Genomic DNA, 17,199 nt, shown 5'->3' with positions numbered 1-17,199 from the left:
GTCATGAGAGTGGAATATGGTCAAAGGCACCAGTTACTTAGCACTGCTCAGACACCTGCCTGAGTCAGGAACATCGTTTGCGTGTTCTCTTAACCATGGGAGGCAGCCTCAACTCTAGCTTACCTAGGGGGTGGCTCATCTGCAGGCCAGAGATGTTTGTCCCAGAGCTGGCCCATACCCTGAGAACAAAACCAGTTTCGGCAGGGCAGGGTGAGACCCAGCCACTCTTGCCTATGTTGTCCTTGGCAACGTGGTTGCGGGAGAGGGACTTGGTTTAGCAGAGGTGAGCAGGGAGTGGGTGGGAGGGGGCGAGGGGGCTTATGCTGAAAAGTGAGTCCTGAGAGGGCAGATGGACAGGAGGGGCTCCTCTGACCTGTGGGCTTGTTCCCCCACAGGCTGGTGCACCATGTCGGTCAGCGTCCATGAGACCCGCAAGTCACGGAGCAGCACGGGGTCCATGAACGTCACCCTCTTCCACAAGGCCTCCCACCCGGACTGTGTGCTGGCCCACCTCAACACGCTTCGCAAGCACTGCATGTTCACCGACGTCACGCTCTGGGCGGGCGATCGTGCCTTCCCCTGTCACCGTGCCGTGCTGGCCGCCTCTAGCCGCTACTTTGAGGCCATGTTCAGCCACGGCCTGCGGGAGAGCCGGGATGACACTGTCAACTTCCAGGACAACCTGCACCCGGAGGTGCTGGAGCTGCTGCTGGACTTTGCCTACTCCTCACGCATCGCCATTAACGAGGAGAACGCTGAGTCACTGCTGGAGGCGGGCGACATGCTGCAGTTCCACGACGTGCGGGATGCAGCCGCCGAGTTCCTGGAGAAGAACCTTTTCCCCTCCAACTGCCTGGGCATGATGCTGCTCTCGGACGCCCACCAGTGCCGCCGGCTGTATGAGTTCTCCTGGCGCATGTGCCTGGTGCACTTTGAGACGGTGCGGAAGAGCGAGGACTTCAACAGCCTGTCCAAGGACACGCTGCTGGACCTCATCTCGAGTGATGAGCTGGAGACCGAGGACGAGCGGGTGGTCTTCGAGGCCATCCTCCAGTGGGTGAAGCACGACCTGGAGCCACGGAAGGCCCACCTGCCCGAGCTCCTCCGCAGCGTGCGTCTGGCCTTGCTGCCCTCTGACTGCCTGCAGGAGGCCGTCTCCAGCGAGGCACTCCTCATGGCGGACGAGCGCACGAAGCTCATCCTAGACGAGGCCTTGCGCTGCAAGACCAGGATCCTGCAGAATGACGGCGTGGTCACCAGCCCCTGTGCCCGGCCACGCAAGGCAGGCCACACGCTGCTCATCCTGGGGGGCCAGACCTTCATGTGTGACAAGATCTACCAGGTGGACCACAAGGCCAAGGAGATCATCCCCAAGGCTGACCTGCCCAGCCCCCGGAAGGAGTTCAGCGCCTCAGCGATCGGCTGCAAGGTCTATGTGACGGGGGGCAGGGGCTCCGAGAACGGGGTCTCCAAGGACGTCTGGGTGTATGACACCGTACATGAGGAATGGTCCAAGGCGGCACCCATGCTGATTGCCCGCTTTGGCCATGGCTCAGCTGAGCTGGAGAACTGCCTCTATGTGGTGGGGGGACACACTTCTCTGGCAGGCGTCTTCCCAGCCTCCCCTTCTGTCTCCCTGAAACAAGTGGAGAAATACGACCCTGGGGCCAACAAGTGGATGATGGTGGCCCCCTTGAGGGATGGCGTCAGCAATGCTGCAGTGGTGAGTGCCAAGCTGAAGCTCTTTGTTTTTGGAGGAACCAGCATCCACCGGGACATGGTGTCCAAGGTCCAGTGCTATGACCCCTCGGAGAACAGGTGGACGATCAAGGCTGAGTGCCCCCAGCCTTGGCGGTACACAGCCGCTGCTGTCCTGGGCAGTCAGATCTTCATCATGGGAGGTGACACAGAATTCACGGCTGCCTCAGCCTACCGCTTTGACTGTGAGACCAACCAGTGGACACGGATTGGGGACATGACCGCCAAGCGCATGTCCTGCCATGCCCTGGCTTCCGGCAACAAGCTCTATGTGGTCGGGGGCTACTTTGGGACCCAGAGGTGTAAGACTCTGGACTGCTATGACCCCACTTCAGATACATGGAACTGCATTACCACGGTGCCCTACTCACTTATCCCCACGGCCTTTGTCAGCACCTGGAAGCACCTGCCCGCGTGAGGAGCACCTGCGGAGCCCAGCCAGGTGAGCCCCTGGCAGCCCACGGCTACTCTGGATCTGGAAAGGTCATGGGGGAATGCAGTCCCACCTCTTCTCAGTCTGGGTGAAGGTCACCGTGTCTTCCAGGGAGGTCTGGATGGGCAGCAGGTGGCTGGTGTGCTCTGGAGTCAACTCCTGGCTCTGCCTTCTATTTGCAGTTAACCTGGAGCAAATTATTCAACCAGTCTGCAGAATGGGGACAGTAACCGTAGTTAGACCAACATGGTAGTTCCCAAACATGGCTACACTTCGGAATCACCCAGGGACATTTTGACGTGCCATGTGGAGCACAGGTCAACCTGCAGAGTCTGAGGGTGCAGTCTCCACACAAGCCTGCTCTTACTTGTGACACCAGGTGCAACAAAGAGGGCCTCCCAAACCACCCTTGGTCAATTTTGCCAGAAGGACTTAGAGAAGTCGCTGAAGGCTGCTACGCTTACAGTTACAGTTTATTACAGGGAAAGATACAGATTAAGATAAGCCAAGGGAAGAGGCATGTACTAAGGCAGAGTTCAGGAGAATGGCCCCTCCCCATGGAACCAGGGCAGTGTTACTCTCCTGGCACTGATGAGTAATGATATGTATGAAGATTGCCACCCAGGCCTGGGCACGGTGGCTCATGCCTATAATCCCAGCACTTTAGGAAGGTTGAGGTGGGCAGATGACTTTGAGCCTAGTGCGAGAACAGCCTGGGCAACGTTCAAAGTCAGTCCTGGCTGGGCGCGGTGGCTCACGCCTGTAATCCCAGCACTTTGGGAGGCCAAGGCAAGTGGATCACAAGGTCAGGAGATCGAGACCATCCTGGCTAACACGGTGAAACCCCACCTCTACTAAAAATACAAAAAATGAGCCAGGCATGGTGGTGCACACCTGTAATCCCAGCTACTCGGGAGGCTGAGGTAGGAGGATCACTTGAACTTGGGAGGTGGAGCTGCAGTGAGCCAAGATCATGCCACTGCACTCCAGCCTGGGCAACAGAGTGAGACTCCGTCTCAAAAAAAAAAAAAAAAGATTGCCAACTGGGTATGACATCCATGTCTAAATGGTGGAGTCCCCCCAAAAACTGTAAACACCAAAGCCTGCGGAACAGACAGCCTTGGTTTGAGTGCTGTTTCTCTTGGGGGCAGCTGTATGCTCACCAGCGTGCAAGGGATGGGGAGAAGTCCTTCCTCAAAACCAGCAGGCGTCTAGCTTAAGCGAGGTCATCCTCAGGGGCCTTGGAGCAGGGCTTCCTGCAGAGCGAGTGTCCGTGGGTTGCTGCCACACTGTCACTGTGTGGAATCGCTGTGAAAACAGATGACACACAAGGCACTCTGTGGGAGGTGATGGTGAGACAGAGACACTGGGAGCAACTGGAGCCAGGCCCTGCAGACCCTGCAGTGAGGGGAAGGAACTGACAGGAGGAATGTCTCATCTGGTGCTGGTTTAATCTCCTGAGAAGCTGGGCTGGGGGCAGGGTCTTCCCGCAGCAAATAGGGGCAGGATCGGCGTGAGGTCCTGCCATGAGAGAGGGTATCCCGGCCAGCCTGGCAGGGTACTGGGGTAGATGCCAGAGAAGGGTTTTGTGCCCAACATGCTTTCTGTGGTTAGGGCGTGGGAAAGGCCAGGGTGTGTGCCACTAGCCCTTGGCCATTCTCCCGGCTCATGCTTTCCTGGGCCCCTCACCCCTGGGATAGGGGCAGGAGATCCCTGGGTGCCCTCTACCTCCAGCACAAGAAGAGACTGTGGAAGATGAGCTTTCCTGCCGGAGGGAGCCGAGCCGCTTCCCATGATCCTGCAGCGCTGGGTGGTGGCACTGGTCCCTGTGTGTGGGCTCAGCTTCAGGTCATAGGAACCCTGTCAGGAGCTGGCCCAAGCTGAAAAATTAATTTCCTCAGTGAGCCAGCGGCTGCTGATACAAATGCTGAAAGCTGTACCCAGTGAAGGCAGTCATTCTTAGCTGGGGTTGCTTCTCAATGGAAGCTGTTGGCTCAGCCGCTAACTCAGACCCAGCCAAGCCTTCGAGTCCATAAGGGGACGCGGTGGCAGGCAAGGAGGGCCCAAGAACAAGCATCAAGCTGGTGAACATAGAGTGTTTGGGCTCACAGAGGCCAGCCTGAATAGGAACACTGCTTTTCTTTTCTTTTTTTTTTTTTTTTTTTTTTTGAGACAGTCTCACTCTGTCACCCAGGCTGGAGTGCAATGGTGTGATCTCGGCTCACTGCAACCTCCGCCTCTCAGGTTCAAGCAATTCTCGTTCCTCAGCCTCTTGAGTAGCTGGGATTACAGATGCGTGCCACCACATCTGGCTTGCTTTTCTCTTTTACAGCTTTTCTGTTTTCTTTTTTTTTGAGACGGAATCTTGCTCTTCTCCCCCAGGCTGGAGTGCAATGGCACGATCTCGGCTCCCTGCAACCTCCGCCTCCTGGGTTCAAGCGATTCTCCTGCCTCAGCCTCCTGAGTAGCTGGGACTACAGGTGCCCACCAGCACGCCCAGCTAATTTTTGTATTTGTAGTAGAAACGGGGTTTTACCATGTTGGCCAGGCTGGTCTCAAGCTCCTGACCTCAGGTGATCCACCCACCTCAGCCTCCCAAAGTGCTGGGATTACAGGTGTGAGCCACCGTGCCTGGCGTTCTTTTTTTTTTTTTTTTTTTTTTTAATCTGCTCCCTTTGGAGAAAAATCAGACCTGCCAAATTTCTTGATTCCCTGAGGAGATTCCAAGAGGATACTGGCATTTCCTCACTAATTCCCTGTTGCTGTCCTCTAGGTCATTTAGGAACCTGGGGAATGTTGCCTGTGGGAATGGAGGTGCCTCCCACCCCAGGCCAGCCGGGATGGGCAGGATGAGGGGCCCATGCTGCTGGCCTCAGGCAGCTAAGACCATCTCTGGTCTGAGCCTCCAGACCAGAGACTGCCCCCTGCCTACCCTCCAGGTTGGAGGCTCCCTCTCACCTGGCCCTGCCCTGTCAGCTGGACCTGGTGAACTCTCCCAGGGATTACTCTGATCCCAGGGACCCTGGAAGGGGAACATGCGTGGTGTCTTGGTTGTGACTTTCTGGCTGCTTCACCCTGGACTGGCTCAGCTTCTCCATCTGGACAACGAGTGGAAATCGTATTACTCATAGCACTTGAAGAGAGATCAAATGATTGCCAGTTTCAGAAGCAGCTTTAAAAGGGGTGGCGATGGAGGACAGGGAGATGCTGATGATGATGGTTTTGGGGTGCTGTGGGCTGCAAGGGCCTCTAGATGTCCCTGCTTAGCCCCTCCCTCTGAAAGGCCTGTCCACCCATGACTGCTGTTCCTCGGCGGGCACTTGCCCTGTGCCCACCGGAGTCGTCCTCAGTCTGTAATGGGCTTGCTGTCATCAGCTCCATTTAGGGATGAGGAAGCAGACACACAGGACTGAGCCAGTCCCAGACCTGATGGGGTAGCTACTTCCAGACCCCGTCATCCCAGAGCCATGTCCCCAAGGCGTTCTGGGCTGTGTGCTTCCTCGGCTGCCGCGCTGAGTCCAGGTTGCTCTTAAGCTTCTGCCATTGCCCTGCGTTCCAGCTGCTTCCTTCTCATGGGCCTGGCAGCGATCCAGAGACACTCCGGCAGCCCCTCCTCGCCTGAGGCCGCCCCAGTCCCGTGGCTTCTGTTCCCTCACTATGTCCCTGGGTTGTTCCCATGCTCTGCAAAGCCCCTCCTGTCCAGCTTCTGCCTGGACAGCTCAGTGTCCGAGATCTCTTCAAAGGCAGGGAGTGAGTTAGGCTCTCCGCAGAAGGGCCTGCAGCACAGAGGCCGACACCCGGGCATGCCTGGCCTTTCCCAGGTCCCCAGGAAGTGGAACCACAGTGGCTGCAGGCAGAGCTCTTGCTGCTCAGGCAGCCATTGCAGAGCTGTCAGGACTGAGCCAGAGGAGAGCCCCCAACTCAGGCAGCCGCAGACGGGGCCTGTGATGTGGCTCTGAGTGGGAGGGGCCGAGCCCTGGAACCAGACAAGGCTCACGGGGAGCTGGGTGGAGTGCCCTTGACAAGGACGGGGCCAGGGAGGGTGGAAACAAAAGCACGCCTGCCGCCTCCCCCACGCGGTGGGTGCTCCTGGTGACCATGGCATTTCTCACTGAGCATCACTGCCTGCAGCCCCAACCAGCGCATCGGCCACCTAGAGTGTCCTCTGGCAGTGCCTGGGCCCGAGATGGCTTCTGTGGCCACCCCACTCCCCACGTTCCCCTCCCTGACTCTGCTCTCCCAGGCAGCAGCGGGGATCAGGGTGCTGGTGAGAAGTCCAGCTCTCGCTCGTCCCCACAAGCATGGCTGAGTCTCCTGCCTCCATGCCGGGCCCAACTGCCCCTGTCCTTGGAGGCCCCTTTCCATCCATCCGGCAAGACTCTGACATAAGCTTCAGAAGTCACCAGGAGGTCCCTGCACACTGTGGCCTCTGCACCCCGGATGATGGCCCCTGTTTGTCCACAAGCATTTGTGTTCCCTGTCCTGGCCGCTTGTTGGAACTCGTCATAGGTGTGAGCATCTGCATCGAGTCCCCAGTCATTCATTCCCACAGCTGTTTGTCATAGGTCCTGCTGTTACAGGGCACCCGCTGGGACTCTGAGAGGGGAGACAGTTGGCATCATACGAACAGCGAGTCGGGGCTGGAGCAGGACTTGAGCCCTGAGTGTGCTGGGGAGCTGGCCACGGGCATCTTCACATCTGCGCCCTTGGCACAGAGCACAGGCTTGGCCAGCAGCTGCCCAGAAGCGGCGGGGAATTGCTGAGCTGGAACCTGAGTGACCTCCAGGGCAGCCCCTTGCTCCAGTGTTGCGGCTGGATCCACAGCCTAGGGGGTGGTAGCCAGTGGCCACAGGAGGCTCCGTTACCCGCTAAGGGTGCTCTTGCTGTGAACATTCTTTCCTTTTCTTTCTCTCCCACTGGGTACCCCCTACTCCAGGCCCTTTAAGGCGCAGCCCCCCAACCCTGCTCTCCCACCTGCCTCCAGCATGGGGGGCTGCCGAATGCAAGGCAGGCGTCCAGCTGCCGACAGCTTGTCCCCTCTTCACAGGTGTTTTTGGGGCCTGGCCACTGGGGTGCAGGGCGGGGCTCATTAATCCACTGTGGGCTCCGTCACTGCTGCAGGAGGGACAGTGCGGCACATTCTCTCCTGTCTTAAAAGAAGTTGCTACAGATGGGAAATCCCAGAGCACAGGCCTGAGGGTTTCTGCCAGCCTCGAGGGTTGGGCCTGGCTAAGCGAGTGCCCAGGACGGAGTCCATCCGTCCAGGCGTCAGCAGTCATTCGTTCCTGTGCCAGCCTGGGGGATAGAGCACCATCCCACCCTCGATGGGGCAGGCCCTACACCAACAACCCACAGGGTACACGTCGGCCAGGGCCTGCCGCACACAGGAAGTGCAGGGCGGCCGCTGACCCCGTCCCCTCTGCAGGCTGGAGGGTTAGCCCGTTTCACAGATGAGGCGGCCAGGCCCAGGGAGCACCTGCCAAAAATTAAAGGGCCCAGCCTGAGAGGGAACACAGGAGCCTGGCCCCGAGGCTCCCCAGCCCCCGTGCTTCTGGCTGTCATCTGTATTCCTCTCAGCAACTCAGGGTGCCCTGGGGGACACCCCCAGGTAGGTGGGGTGGCTGTTCCAGGTAATGGGCCTTGCCCTGAAGGGACCACATGTCAGCATGTGGCGTGCTGGGACGGGGCCAAGACCGGGCAGCCAGGCCCCAAAGGTTTGGGTTTGCTATGTTAGAGCACCTCAGGATGGTTAGGGCCCCTGTGACCCCAGCTTCACACTTGTGAGGAGCTTGAAGGGATTTGGGGGCCTTCTCAGTCACCCAACCCAGCCTCTGTGTCTGGAAACAGCTTGACCACCTGGGGAGGGCAGAATTCCTGCAGAGTAGCCTTCAGAGAGCAGAGGGCCCAGCGCTGTGAGGGACGGAGAGGTGTACCCCACTTAAAGGGGACAGTCCCGTGGAGCCTCAGTGCTGGCTTCAGTGTTTTAATTGAAATGTTACTAAGGTTACTTAGATACACACAAGCATACAACTAGTAAAGCCCCTTATGTTCTTGTTCTTACACAACTGTAAAACTAACACGTACAGGTTAAATACAGCCAAAGCCAGAAACCCCAGACAGCGTCACCATTAATCACTGCTTTGCTGAGGCCCCTTGCCTCGTGGAGTGATGAACACGCGGGGTTGCTAGAGCGCTCTGCCTGCCTGCGCCCCCTGTGTAAGAAGGCTCACCTTTTCCCCTTTCAGGGCCTCGGAGTTGTATGTGAGAGGGAACTTCTATGAGGGGAATTGGCTCACTTGGTGATGGAGGCTGAGAAGCCCCATGATAGGCTGCAAGCTGCAGAACCGGGAGAGCCGGGGCAGTCCTCAGCCCAACGACAAAGAACCAAGAGCCTGGGGTGGGGATGGGGTGGTGGGCAGCAAGTCTCAGAGGCCAGAGGACCTGGAGCTCTGATGCCCGATGGCAGAGAAAGAACAGCCTAGCTCCAGAAGAAAGAAACCTGAATTCCCGTTTCCTTAGCTTTTTGTTCTACCAGGGCCCCAGCCCGTCCTATTGTGCTCACCTGCACTAAGGGCAGATCTTCCCCACCCGGGCCACGGCTCTGACGCTGGTTGCCTCTGGAAGCACCCACACAGACTCGCCGGGGCAGCCCAGCCATTCGAATCAAGTGCCAGGCCGCCTGGGTTTCCCTTCCGGAAGAAGAGGGCCAGGCTCCATGCCTGCTGCAGCACTGAGAATACGTAATGCATCCCCGGGGTCTGGGTATCCCCGAATCCAATCAAGTTGACACCTGAGTCATCCAAGTGTGGCAGATGAAAGCAGGCCTGGGGTGCCTGAATCATCGGACTGCGCTGCTGGCGAATGGTGGATCTGGTGTTGTCATGCCCAAGCCTCATGGGCAGCTGCCTCATTGTCATTTTGTTTCAGATCAGGTCAGAACAAAACAATGTGGCCACTGATAGATTTTCTCTTTCTCTCCTCCTTCCACAGCCCGCGGCCCTCAGTGTCACAGCGTGGCCTTGGCTTATGTGCCGCAGCGGGAGCTGAGCGGGTCCTGGACCAGCTCTCCGAGAGGTGGAAGGGGCCCCGCCAGCTCTGGGGAGCAGCAGCCTTGGGCTGTTCGGAGCTTTAGGCACAAGAAGAGAAGCATCTCTTGCATCTGTGCCCCTGGGGGCCTCTTCAGCTTTGCAGTGGTTTATAGGAAGACATACCTCCCAGAGGGACATGGACTGCCACCAGGACTGACCCTGGCGTCGGGGAGAAGGACACTTGCAGAGCGTTGAGATCACCTGTTTGGCAGGTCCTGGACTGGGGCCGGGCCGGCAGGGACAGGGAGGAGCCCCGGGTGGCTTTCGGGGCTGCAGCACTGCCACACATCCTTTCCCTCCCGGCCCGCCCTGCTGGGGCACTACTGCCACCTATAGATGGTGTCCCAGGCCTGGGAAACCAGGTTCCCAGGGGTTGAGACCAGAAGGTTGATACGCAGAGAACCCAGGACAGATTTTATAAGGTTTAGAAACTGCAGGGGGGAGCTCAGTGACATCCACGAGGCAATAAGGCTAATTGCCTTATTTGCTAATAAGGGCAAAGGACACCCAGACCTCCAAGGTTTGTGGGCCCCTGCCACAAAGCTGTAAGTCCCAGCCCACCCACTCAGGGCCTTGCCCAGTGCTGTGGCCTGGTGGGAACACAGATGCTCTGGCCACTCAGTGGAGCTGGGCCTGCAGCAGACTCAGGACTCCGAGTGCCCTGGGGGTCACCCCTCACATCCCCTCCTCAGAGCCCGCCCTGAGAGGCAGCAGTGACCCCTGTGGTACACACCTGCCAACAGCACTGGGGGCTTCCGCCCAGGAGACCACGCTGCCCTCCAAGACCAGGGGCAGCTGTGAGCTGGGATAGCAGAGGAACCCCAGGGAGTCCCCTGCCTACCCCACCAGGGCCGCGTCCGTCTCAGTTTGGGGGACAGTGATGGGTCCCTCACCATCCTCTTGCATCTATCTTGGCCCCCATTTGCTCCCTGAGCTCCAAGATAAGAATGGCCGTGAGAGAACTGCTGAACATTTGTTCATTGCTGTCACCTCCTGAGTCACTGGGGTCCCTCAGCAGAACCTCCCTGACACCTGGGCTGTGGAGAGGTTGGTGCCTGTCAGTGACCATCCTAATGCCTCTCACTCACTCCTAACTCCCTGTTTGAGGGGGAGGGGTGTTGGTGCCTTGATGGGGCTGGGTAGGGTGTCCAAACTTCTGGCTTCCCAGGCACCTGCAGTGTGAACACTGCTTGACTGGCTCAGGGTTAGGGCTGCAGAGGGGACTGTGCCACAAACCAGTTACTTAAGCAGCCCTGAGCGTCCCCATGCCTTGGTGCGGATCCTGGAGGCCTCTTGGGGGTGGGACCTTTGGGCAGGGTTTGCCCACTGATGCGCCCCCCACCATGGGGCACTGGCTACATGGGGCTCTTTGGACCCTGTAGACCCCGTAGACCCCACCTGTGTCGGGCCGGTTGCCCGAAGACACTTGGCTGTGGTCCCCGGGGATGGCTTTGCTGGCACACTCAGGAGCCCGGCCGTGGGGCTGCAGGGAGTGCACCTGGACCCGCGGCGCTGCTTCATTGAGATAAAGAACACTTATCACATAGTACAAAGGATGGGCCATGGTGCTTTCCCCGAAAGTTGTGTTGAGTTTTTACCAGTTTCCTAACTTAATAAAAAGGGTTGAGAAAATTCTTTGCCTGCCTTGTGTGCTGGAATCAGTCTTGGAGACATTCCTGTTGGCTGCCTTCAGTCCTGTCCCACCAGCCAAGGCTCAGGCCTGCCTGCTGGCGTCTGCCCCTCTCATGAGCTGGGAAGGGGGACCCACCCAGATGAGAGGTCTCCCCATTCCTGTCTCCTCCTGAAGTTACTTTAGAAGCCGTGAAGTTGATTCCGTGGAGAGCCCTGATCCTGTCTGCCCCTCCTCTTGAGGCGATTCTCTCCTGGAAACTAGTAAATAGAAGCTGGGAATGTCATTCCATCTACTCGAAAAGGCAGAACCTCCGGTTGATGCTCCTTTGTCTAAAAATAACCCAAGCACCATTCAGAGGGGCAAAATGGCTGCAGGAGGCAGCTCTGCGGTCTGAGCGCCAGCTCACAGCACCATTGTGCCCGTTGGTTGCACTGTGGGTCCTGGTCTACCTGCCCTCCTTGTGCGTTTTCATAGTCACCATGAACCTCATGAGCTCAAGCATATGCCCGCGGGGTAAACGTCGTGTTCTGTGTTTTGTGGTCTCACCTTCAGGCGCCCCGCAGACAGTGGGCAGCCCAGGAAGGTCATGCTGTGGCGCAGCCTGCGTGCGGGGTGGCTGTGCTGTGAACGGGAACCCGGAGGTGCCCCAGCACGGCGGCTGTCAGCGGCGGCTTCCATGGTGCTCAGTGGTGTGCTGGCCCACAAAATCCAAATGGTGCCTTCAGAGTGTAAGAAGTGCTCTGATGCTGGCGTAGGGGCATGACGTCACATTCCTTAGAAAATGGAATGATCCTGAGTGGGTTTGTCTCAGAGGTGAGTATGGTGTGTGTACAAGGGCCAAGAGCAGAGAGGGCCTGGTCCCTCCCCCTGCCCAGAGGTGCAGCCCTGGGAGGGGCGTCCTAGGACTCGCCTCGCCTCGCACTGTCCGCTTCTGCAGCGGTGCTGGGGACCACGGGTGAACGCCACCACTTCCATACAGGCCTGAGCGCTTCACATCCAAAGCTAGAAGTTGGCCCCAGCTAGAGTCCTGTGAGTACAGCTTAGACAGCAGCAGAGGTGAAGTTCCCTGTCAAGCAGTCACAGGGTGAGTGTGAGCCGGCCGTGGCCCACAGGGCTCCAGCGTTGCACCCCACCCCCTCTCTCCCTGCTCTGCCGTCTTCCATGCAATGCAGCGGTTTCCTGGTCCACCCCTGGCCATCCCAGCCCCGGCTGTCCCATCTGCATTCCAGCCAGTGGGAAGGGGAGGAGAGAAAGTGATGGGCAAGCCTGTTTTAAGGGCATGGCCCAGAAGTTGCACCATAACTTCTGCATTCTCCGGCAGCTAGAACTCAGTCACATCCATGCCTGACTGCGAGCGGGACTGGAAAGTGCCCCGAGGAAACTCCAGGACTCCAACACAACTAAAGCGAGCATAGATATTAGACAGGTAGCAGCCTCTTCCTCTACATGTTGGGTCAGGGTTGGAAGGAACCTGGGCACACCGCCCTGCCTCCAGCTTCTCTGGGAGTATGCAGAGCCACTGTCTGCCAAGATCCTGGCTCTTGTCAAACCCCTCTTGTCGAGCAATTGTCAAGCCCCGATTGTGTGCTGCTCACTGGCCAGTGCTTTGCATAATTACCTCCTTTAACCTTCGCAGTGACCCCCGGAGGTAGACATTCTTGTCCTCTTCTTGCCGATGAAGAAATGGGCCCAGAGGTCACAGTAACTTGCCCAAGGTCTCATTCTAGTAGGAGGAGGAGGAGGCAACACAGTGGCAATTGACAGAATGTGGACTCTGGAGCTAGGCCCACCTGGGTTTGGGTTCAAGCTCTCATGTATGGCTCTCATGTATGTACAAGCTTGGTTAAACCACTTGATTCTCTGATACGGGCTTAATGATAGCAGGGTTAAGAGTTGAGGTCGAGTTCCATAAAGCACTAAACACCATGACCAATGCCCAGATAGCCCGTTACAGGGGAAGAATGGCCGCCACATTGCAGCAGTGGAACTGGGATTTGAAACCAAGCCATATGCTACATTGTGGGGGCTGGGAGTGGTGTTGCTTCCAGTCATTACCCAGCAGGCCTAGCTCCATGTTCCTTGGCCTCCCAGGGGTCAGACTGAGTCTGGGACAGGGCTTGGGGAGGGGAGAAGCCACCCTCCCCATCAGTGATGGGGCAAGGCCTCTCTGGAAACTTTGGGCCCGAGATGGCCAGTGGAGCTTTCCTTGGTTGTGCCTGATGCAGGAAAGAAAATAGGCCATCTTGGAGGCTTTGGCATCCTGAGAGCCTGCCTGGGGGGACTGTCAAGTTGCCAAGGGCAAGGAGAGGGTAGCCAACTGCCTCCTCCACCTGGCTGTTCAGCCAGGTCTCCCTGCCTTCAAAGGACACTTCTTTGGCCAGGAACTGACAAGAATGAGCCCAGAGTCATTCACCCCAAGGGTGTGTGGCTGCCGCCCCTTGCTCAACACCCAAGGCTGTAAATCCTAGTGGGGAAAGAAGCAGCCTGTTCAGAAGCAATTGTCTAATGAGCGCAGCTTGCAAAGAACCTCGGTTCTTCTGGATCATTACTGAGGGGATATTTTGCAGAGTAAGAAACTTGCATGCCCCATCCATCATGTCCCCGCCCCGGCCCCAATCCCAGCCCGGATGGATCTGCCCGGCCTCTCCTTCAGGAGGTGGAAATTACGGCTGAATTATGGAAGAGGTGGTCTCTTCCAACTTGAAGAGACCATGAAGGTGATCGGCCCCCAGCTCCTCTTCTGCCCTCAGGCCCAGCCCTACCTCACACGCAGCTTGTCCCGCTCATGGTACCTGCAGAGGTTCAGGCCCTGCCCAGGGAGCCAGGGTGATTCGGGTGAATTTCCCAGAGTGGGCACAATATTGTCCTGCGTTTTCCCTTGCCTTGTTGGGCTTTGGGATGTGGCTCTGCCTCACTGAGGGTCAAGGAAAAGCCTAGAATAGGCCGCAGGCTTCTTAACTTGGGATTTGGGATCAAATTCAGGGGATCCATGCACTTGGGTGGGAGAAAAATGACATATTTATTTTCACTAACCTCTGACTGAGGTTAGTGATCAAGTGATCCGCACGCCTCAGCCTCCCAAAGTACTGGGATTAGAGAGCCACCTCGCCTAGCCCAAGGTCGCTGTTGAGGTCACCATTTTAAAGCCGAGGAAACACGCTCAGCATGGCAGTAGACGCTCTGGTGGTTTCTGTGTGTCTGGCCCCAGCTGCCCAGGCCCCCTAAACCCGAGGGGCCTTACTCTGGCCCTGGGATTGGCCTGGGTTTGGAACCTGGCACTCGGGACCCTGAGGGTTTGCAGCAGTAGGGGAGCAGTGGCTTTTTTGAGTTGACTTGAGTAGGGCTGGACTCCTTTTCTGTCCTTTCTGCAGGTAAAGGAGATGAGCAGTGTTGCTCCGGTACCCAGAGAAGCTTCCAGGCACTCCTGGGTTGCACGATAGATTACGTAATTCTATTGATGGGCACCAGCTCCATGCCAGGCCCCAGGTCTCCAAAGCCATTTCCAGGTAGACTCATCACAGCTTTCCCACTCAGCTTGCAGGGCTGGTGGGGAACCAGGGAAGTTAGGAGCAAGAGAGACACATCCCGCCGAGCCCACCCTGTGGTGGCTCTACCAGCGTCGGCACCGCAGAGCGAACAGGACGGCACAGTCTTATCCTGACCACGTGCATTCAGGAGAAATGCAGGCTCCAAGAGCAAGTACCATGCATGGCTTCACCACAGCTGCGCTTTCTTCACATTGGCTCCTGTGAGCTTCCGCAAAGCTTCCAAAGCTGGCCCCGCTTCTCTCCCCTCTGCAGAGTGAACATTGAGGTGCTCTGTGTCTCTCATCTGTACAACCCTAACTAGGGCCTCATCAAAGACTAGCGAGGAGCAGGTCCTGTCTCTTCCTCTCTCTGCCTCCCCACTTCCCATGGAGAATAGTGAGATTTTTAAAATGAGAGTTGAAGCCATACCGAAAAGCCTGGCGCTGTTAAATGCAGCTGTGACATTTGCCTGAGAGAGGTGACCAGTCTGGCGGGGGGTTGGGGGTTCAGCTCCCAGTCTGCCCTCCAAGCTGGTGTTGCCAGCTGTGGCTGCCTCTTTGCTGTAGGCCTGCAAGGTCCCTGCCATGCCTGTCTCCTCCTCCCAGCAGGAGTGTGAGCTCTGCTCTGGGGTCAAGGCCAGACCTTTGCAGCCCATGTGCTTGGCTCCCCCAGCTTAGCCTCAGGATGTGGGTCCTCAGTTTGTACTGTGCAGCATCGGGGGCCACACTGCAGTCAAGCCAGCTGGGTACAAACAACAGCTCTTCCTCTACTCGGTGGCCCTCCTCGGGAAGGTCCCTCTGCTCCTGCAACTTCATTTCCTCATTCATAACAAAGAAACATGGAACAGATTATATTGCTTGTTGTAAGAATTGAAGTAAATCGGGTAAAGGGGCTACTAGATTTCCGTCAACAATGTCCATTTCCTTTGCCCCATATACGTTTCCAGCTTGAGTAAAGAGTGTGTGTGTGTGTGGTGTGTGTGTAAAAATTGAAAGAAGAAAGCATTCCAGCTTTTCTGGGGAGTTGAAGGCAATTTCAATAAAAATACATGTTTCTGGCCGGGTACGGTGGCTCATACCTGTAATCCCAGCACTCTGGGAAGCTAAGTCAAGTGGATCACTGGAGGTCAGGAGTTTGAGACCAGCCTGGCTAACATGGTGAAACCCCCGTCATGGCAGGCGCTTGTAGTCCCAGCTACTCAGGAGGCTGAGGCAGGAGAATCGCTTGAACCCAGGAGGCAGAGGTTGTAGTGAGCCGAGATTGCACCACTGCCCTCCAGCCAGGGTGACAGAGTGTGACTCTGTCTCAAAACAAACAACAACAACAACAAAAAGTTTCCATTTTAGCTGTGGCTGCCAGGAAGCCCAGAGCCCACCAGGAGGTTCCGCACAGAGGTGTGTCGTCCCTCCTGTTGGCAAGAGTGCTTTGTCCTCCTTCTGTGGCTTGAAATTGTATGAGCCACCCCAGAGAAATTGTTACTGCCATCACAGGGTTCAAAGGACCTCAACTTCTGCTTGAAAAGTGTGCAGAGTCTTACAAAACTTTCTGTGACTTCCTGATTTTCAGACTTTTTGGGAGGCTGACCGCCTCCAGGAAGACTGATTTGCTGTGTTGCTGGTGGGGACAGTCACCCCCAGGTCCAAGCCTCAGTGTGATGACTGAAAGAAGACTGTACAGGTTGGGCGCTTTGCTCAGTGCATGCTGAGCCTCGAGGGTCAGGCCGTGGCTTGGCAGATCTTCCCCAGGTGACCTAGAATGTCACTGGGCATGAGCTGGGTTTGTCCAGGCTTGTCTAGCTGGAGTCAGGGCTAGCGGGTGAGGAGGTGTTTCTCTCTCTTGCCAGGTAAAAGCCAGGGCTTCAAATGCTTGTGGTGATGGAGAAAGAGCAGGAAGACACCAGGGCCCCACCTTCCTTGGGGGGAAGTGGTCTGGCATACAGGGCTCCCACCGCAGAGAGGAGCTTCGTGATGGGCCCCAGGCTGGGCGAGTCCTGAGGAACTCCTCTGGGATCTGGGGATGTGCTTTCCCAGAACCGTGCCTCTGCCTGTGCCTGTTCCTCCTTTCCCACCTTTCTTCCTCAGTCACCCTTCTTTCATTTCACAAAAGGAAGTTATCTCTCGTCCCTCCTAAAACTCATTATGGTGCATTGCTCAGGGTGTAAAAACATCTGGGGCACCAAATGGACGTGTTACGGTTGAGCAGCATGAGGGAAAAGTGGATTGCAAAGCATATGGTTGTTAAACAGGGCAGTGCCTTTTGGAGTTCAATTGACAAGCATATGACAAGGTTCCATATCTTTGTGTGTCCATTTGCTCACCTGCCTGTCCATCCACACATGCAGCCACCCATCTACCCACCCAGGCATTCACCCATCCACCTGCCCACGCACCCACTCATCAGCCCACCCACCATTCATTCATCCACCCATCCACCCGTCCACTTGTCCATCCATCCATCCATCCATCCATCCATCCACTCATTCATCCTCCCTCCCTCCCTCCCTATTATTAACTTAAGTCATAATTCAGAAGTGAGATAGCTGTCACTAAATAACATTTTTAGTTGTCAACTAAATAACATTTTAATTTTAATTTAAAAGCAATCAAACTTTTAATGGAAATTGAATTCTGAATTGGCCAATCAATTTGCCTAGAAGTACTGGCTTTGCTAATGAGGTCACATGGTGGGCATTTTCTATAAGTTGAACAACTTAAGCCTTTAGCCCTATATATATATATATATATATTTTTTTTTTTTTTT

At 56.5% G+C, this 17,199-nt stretch overlaps 1 protein-coding gene and 1 long non-coding RNA gene across 2 annotated transcripts; both read left to right on the top strand.

Moving 5' to 3' along the window:
• Positions 1–391: 391 nt before the first annotated feature.
• KLHL25 (kelch-like family member 25) lies at positions 392–10,911 on the top strand. Its single transcript, XM_011960765.1, has 2 exons — positions 392–2,200; positions 9,182–10,911. Exon 1 carries the CDS (start codon positions 407–409, stop codon positions 2,174–2,176), a length of 1,770 nt encoding a protein of 589 aa, XP_011816155.1. The 5' UTR covers positions 392–406; the 3' UTR covers positions 2,177–2,200; positions 9,182–10,911.
• A 600-nt stretch (positions 10,912–11,511) lies between these two features.
• LOC105525224 lies at positions 11,512–15,309 on the top strand. The gene is made up of 6 exons (XR_001003875.1): positions 11,512–11,725; positions 11,892–11,996; positions 12,234–12,338; positions 14,284–14,418; positions 14,588–14,725; positions 15,006–15,309. It is a non-coding gene; the product is annotated as an uncharacterized LOC105525224 (long non-coding RNA).
• Positions 15,310–17,199: the final 1,890 nt, after the last annotated feature.

The sequence above is a fragment of the Colobus angolensis genome, unplaced genomic scaffold (genome assembly GCF_000951035.1).
Source record: "Colobus angolensis palliatus isolate OR3802 unplaced genomic scaffold, Cang.pa_1.0 Scaffold522, whole genome shotgun sequence".
Lineage (NCBI taxonomy): Eukaryota > Metazoa > Chordata > Mammalia > Primates > Cercopithecidae > Colobus > Colobus angolensis.
This window is presented reverse-complemented; position numbering and strand designations above follow the sequence as displayed.